Source organism: Nicotiana attenuata, unplaced genomic scaffold (assembly GCF_001879085.1).
Source record: "Nicotiana attenuata strain UT unplaced genomic scaffold, NIATTr2, whole genome shotgun sequence".
In the NCBI taxonomy this organism is placed as follows: Eukaryota; Viridiplantae; Streptophyta; class Magnoliopsida; order Solanales; family Solanaceae; genus Nicotiana; species Nicotiana attenuata.
Window position 1 is genome coordinate 1 of NW_017693001.1, and position 5,036 is coordinate 5,036.

A 5,036-nucleotide genomic window follows, 5' to 3' on the forward strand; every position below is an offset into this window, starting at 1 on the left:
AAAATTACTTTTTGCCATTTGCCTTTATTTCTGCATTGTATCTGATTGTGTGCATGAAGTGAAAGTATTGAGTATGTTGTTGAATTTCACTGATTTTGCAGGATGTCAGTAATGTGCGTCAAGTTCCTGATCATCAGGTTTGTTCCCTTCTTTCTTCTTCACTTTTGGTCAAATTATACACACCCTATTTGCAATTTTATGAGTAAAAGTTTAATCTTGGATGAAATTTCTGATTTTTTTTTTCTTTGTGTGTAGTGTATTTCTTCCTTTGTTTCTAGTAGTTTGTATAATGTGTTTTCTGTGTTTGTTTAAATTTTATGAGGTTGGTTGCCTTTGTTCTTGTTCACTTTTGATTAAATTAAAAAAAAAAAAAATTGCAGTGTTATTTATAGAAGGTTAATCTGGTAGAATTAGAGACACCCCAATTTGCAATTTTGTTGTAAAAATTTAATCTTGGAAAATTTCTGGATTTGTTTTAATTTTTCATTGTGTTTTTTCGTTTGTTCTTATAATGCTAAATTATATGAGGTTAGTTGTCTTTGTTCTTGTTTACTTTTGATTGAATTAAGAAAGGCATACTTGCAATGTGATCTATAAAAGGTTAATCTTTGGAAGAAATACTGGAATTTTTGTTTATCTTGGATAGTTTTTCATTGTTTTTTCTTCTCATCTTCTGTTCAGATTTGTTTTACTTTGATTGTTTGAATTGCAGGAGGTGTTTGTGGACCTTGGGCGCGACGAGAGTTTGATAATTGAGCTTCTGGATCTGAAGTTGGATGTAGCAGACAGTGGAAGTGCCACCTGGTTTCTTCAAGACCTTGCAAATGAACAAGATGCAGAGGGAGCTACGGTAAGCTCTTTCTTTTCGGACATCCTTTTTTTTTTCTTCTTCATTTCTGCTTTATTCCACTTTTATCGGCTTTCCGAGGTGGTGAATATCAGATATGCTTATATGAACTAATTGTAGGGACATGACGACACTCTGATGACTATCATTCTTTAATTTTGTTCGTTTGGATTGTTGTTCTTGTTTTTGTTGTTATTGCTCAAATAAATTAAAATCAGCATATATAATGGACACAAAGAATTCATATAGTCGACCCTATTAATTTGGATTGAGGCATGGTTGTTTGATTGATTCAACCAGTAGTTTAAAATTGAACTAGGAGGGACTGCAAAACTCATCGAGTTAGATGGACATTAAATTGTATCAGTTGTTTGGTATGACAACAATTGTGACCTTATAAAAAAAAACTTATCATATTGTGACTCTTGTCCTTTCTTCAAATTTCAACTACTTTGTGTTTCTCTAGTTTTATGTGTGAATTCTTATAAACTACTCAGGCATTTGGTAATCGTCGAAAACACTGATGCACAGAGGGCAGAGTGAAATGAAATTTATTTTCCTTTTCCATCAACTGGTCCTAGCAAAAGTAGGAAGAAAGCCGCTTAAGAAAAAGGCTACTACTTCCAAGGGATAGAAAGAAAGAACATCTTGGAATTGGACATAAGGATCAATATTTGTGTTGGGCCCTGCTTCCTCCTAAAGTGCTCTATGTTTTTCACAGTCCGAACGTTATCAAAAGAATACTTCGAACCTCTGTGGGCTGGTCTGTAGACCTCTTACATCTTTCTCACTTTCATACAATCCCAAATGAAGAATGCATCTTTCCCAGAGATTTAAGTTAATTATTTATCCAAATTGAACTAACCATCCAAAAGCTGCACTAAATCAGTAGAGTTCCTTCATATATTGTTGTTTAGTTCTATATTTTCATTTCCATTTCTTTCAAAATAATTTTCTGATATCAAGTTGTTTAATGTCTATTATTCTGGTATTATCTCCTTTTTTTGAGTTAACATAATTATGATTTTACTGATAACTCTCTGGGAGTTTTTCTTCAAGATTCGATAGTACCTTGCCAAATAATTGTTCTTCTATTACAATCATATAAACAGGAAATTTTTGAAAATGTGCAAAATTGAAGTGTGCATTTTCTTAAAAGCTTGCACTTCAATAATTGGTTAAACCAAATCATTTATAAGTTGTTCGGTTACTATTATATTGCTGATTCTTTGTTTGTATCTACAGATCATCGAGCAGTCAGCAGTATTTGAGGCTCCTGGATTGTGCTATAGAAACACGCCTGCTGTCATCACCACAGCTGTTGGTCAAATGGTATGTTAGTGTTATTTTAGAATTACCGAGCATTTATTGATGATCTCTCAACTTCAGTTGGTATCTTATTTTATGGATCTTCATGTGTATGACATGGTTTTTTTAAATAACAACATAAGCTGTTCTAATCTCTCATCGCAATTTAGCAAGTTCCCATGAGTTTACATACCATGTGGCTAAAGCATTGTTTATTTAATGACTATTTAGCCTCTCTAGAAACCATAATAACCTTCATTCTCTTTACAGTAAGTTGTGTAGTTTATGCTCCTGTACGGGGACGGGATTCAGAATTTGTAGTTACCTTCACAAAGTTGGTAAATCTATGTGTATAATTTTCTGAAAACTTAAACTCATGGCCTTGATGACTTGTATTTCTTTTTAGTAAGGCCTTGATGACTTATACTTGCTTTGAATACAATTTGTAGGGGGCCTGGTCCCTTTATCAGCTCAGCGAATCGTTTTTTTTTACATGTACTACATGCATTAAGTGCCTCAGCAAATACACTTGAAACTGTTTTATTGGCGAAAGAACTTGGGGATGGTGCTCTCATGTCATGTTTATGATGAAAATGTAAAATGCATATATTTCCAGAAGAGGATTTAGTTTCTAGCCAGATAGTTCCCTTTTCTTTTACTTTTAATAGGTAGTATTTTAGTAAAGCTAAAGTACTTTCTCAGTTTCTCTTCTTCATTTACAGTTGCATGAAATAATTTTCTGGAGAAATGAAAGTAGATGTAAAGATTGTTAGATCTACCAGAACACATATTTTCAACTAGGATGAGAGTCATGGACAATGCTAGCCAGTTTGTTGTAAAATGTCATAAATTGCTTTTGTTAGTTGATCAAATTTTTCATTTCATGTTGTCAATCTAATTGAGATCAACCTTATTCAATTCATAGGCCGTTTCTAAGGGAAGACAAGGTAGGGAAGCACAGAACTTGGTTAAGGTAAGTTTGTAAATTCCCTTTTCCGGCCCATACCTTCACCCGTTGTAGTTTTAACTGCAAAATGATATCTGATCGTGTCCCATTCAGGTGTACCTGGCAAACCTTCGCCTTAAGGAAGTTGGGACGGATATTCTCATAACTGCATATGAGCCTTTATTAATAAAGTAAGTGGGGAGCTAACTCGGTTTACACCTTGTTATTTAAGCTATGAAGTCAATTAGGCTTTTTGTTTAACGCTTTCATCGTTTACCTTTGTGATTGTAGCCCCTTGAGTGAGAGTGCTAGCTCAGTCGGGGCTGGCGTAGCTGTACCTGCTGCACAATCTGGAATTATGCCGATGGCTGAGGTTTTTAAACTTGCAGTCTCTAGTTTCAAAGTGCATGATTGGAGCCTCTTTGGTACTGCTACTTGAGGGTGTCGAGTGATTTAAAGAATCACGATCAGTCACACAAATGTAGCATCTCTTTGTGGATTATTGGTCCATTTTTCAACAGCATATCTGTTCTTTGTTATTCTGTTAATTGCTTAAAGAGTTCCTGTTGTAGTGGGATGTATAGAGTAGTTTGGTGCACAATTTCTACTTTATCTTTTGTTAAGGATTTTGTGTATACTGCAGTGCAGTCCATTTGCTTTCCTTGGATAAAAACAGCAGCCAATGGGATCAGATGTCTCTCGACTTCTAAATATCACATGTAACGGAGTTTCAAATTTCAAATATAACTAGAAGAAATATGAAATTAAATTTGATAAATAACTTGAGAATCGTTGAATTAACAATGAGTTAGGTCTGTACTATTATAAAGGCGCGAACATATTCAGTGTAATGTTTATTGCCATATTTACCTTTTAAAGATTACATTAAGCTACATTCGATATGCGACAGAATTACAATAGAAAAACGATATTTTAAAGTTTGAATCATCTAAAATTTAGAAGTTTGAAATCTACTCTGATTTATTGTTTTGGTGTTGTAATGACTTGGTGTGTTAGTTTGCACACGCCCGTTCTACTTTTGTACTTGAGTAAATTTTTCTAAACTTAAACCGCATAGGTGTTAAGGGTAAAATATGCTATGTCAGGTGACCACTTAAAAGAATGACACGTCAAACCGAAGGCAATTATTCCATTTGGTACCGGAAGGAATGACACTCATAAAGAGGTTATAAATCCGTTCGTCCGGTGGCATTAATGAAAGAATATTCCACGGCATTGAGTGCACTGCCCGTTAACAAAGAAATTGTCATTTATGCTCTCTGTTACACCTCCATCAATCGCCTCATAATTGACCTAAAGACGGCACGTATACCTAGTACCTTCGTCCTAGATGTAGCTATAAAATGTGACGCTCTATTCTCTAAGTGTAAGGACGTACGTAACGTAAATTTTCGACGGTAACAAAAAACTAAATAACTAAGTAAACTACTATTACAAAACTCTACTTAATAACTAAAACTTTCTTACTTTCTTTTTACTTTTTTCGTTTTCTTTAATTTACCGTTTGTTCGGTCCGTCCGTCGGGTACGGGTCCCGTTACCGGTTTACCGTTAAACGTTTAACTTTTCTTTTTAACCTTTTCCGTTTTTTACCGTTTTCCTTACCTACTTAAAACTCGTAAAAACGGTCGTTAAAAGTTTAGTTTAATTTAAATTTTTACTTTTTAACTTTTTAAACTTTTAATTTTTACTATTTTTAAGTTACTTAAGGTAACGTTAGTAAACTTTACTTAATCCGTTTTAACGTAGTTTAACCGAAAACGTTTTAACCTAAACGTTTAAATTTAACCGTTTAAAGTTACCGGTTTTAAACGGGTTTTTAACCCGGGTTAAACGGTTTAAGGGTTTTCCCGGACGGGTTCCCGTACCCCTAGGGTACCGGTACCGGGGTTACAACGGGTTCCGTAAGTTTACG

General features: G+C 34.4%; 1 protein-coding gene across 1 annotated transcript; it reads left to right on the forward strand.

Annotated features, from left to right (window-relative positions):
• Positions 1 to 86: 86 nt before the first annotated feature.
• LOC109222567 (ran guanine nucleotide release factor-like) lies at positions 87 to 3,794 on the forward strand (the record flags this gene model as incomplete). Its single annotated transcript, XM_019386913.1, has 6 exons — positions 87 to 137; positions 713 to 850; positions 2,093 to 2,179; positions 3,081 to 3,128; positions 3,216 to 3,292; positions 3,393 to 3,794. Coding segments are annotated over 6 exons (549 nt in total), but the record flags the coding sequence as incomplete, so codon positions are not given.
• Positions 3,795 to 5,036: the final 1,242 nt, after the last annotated feature.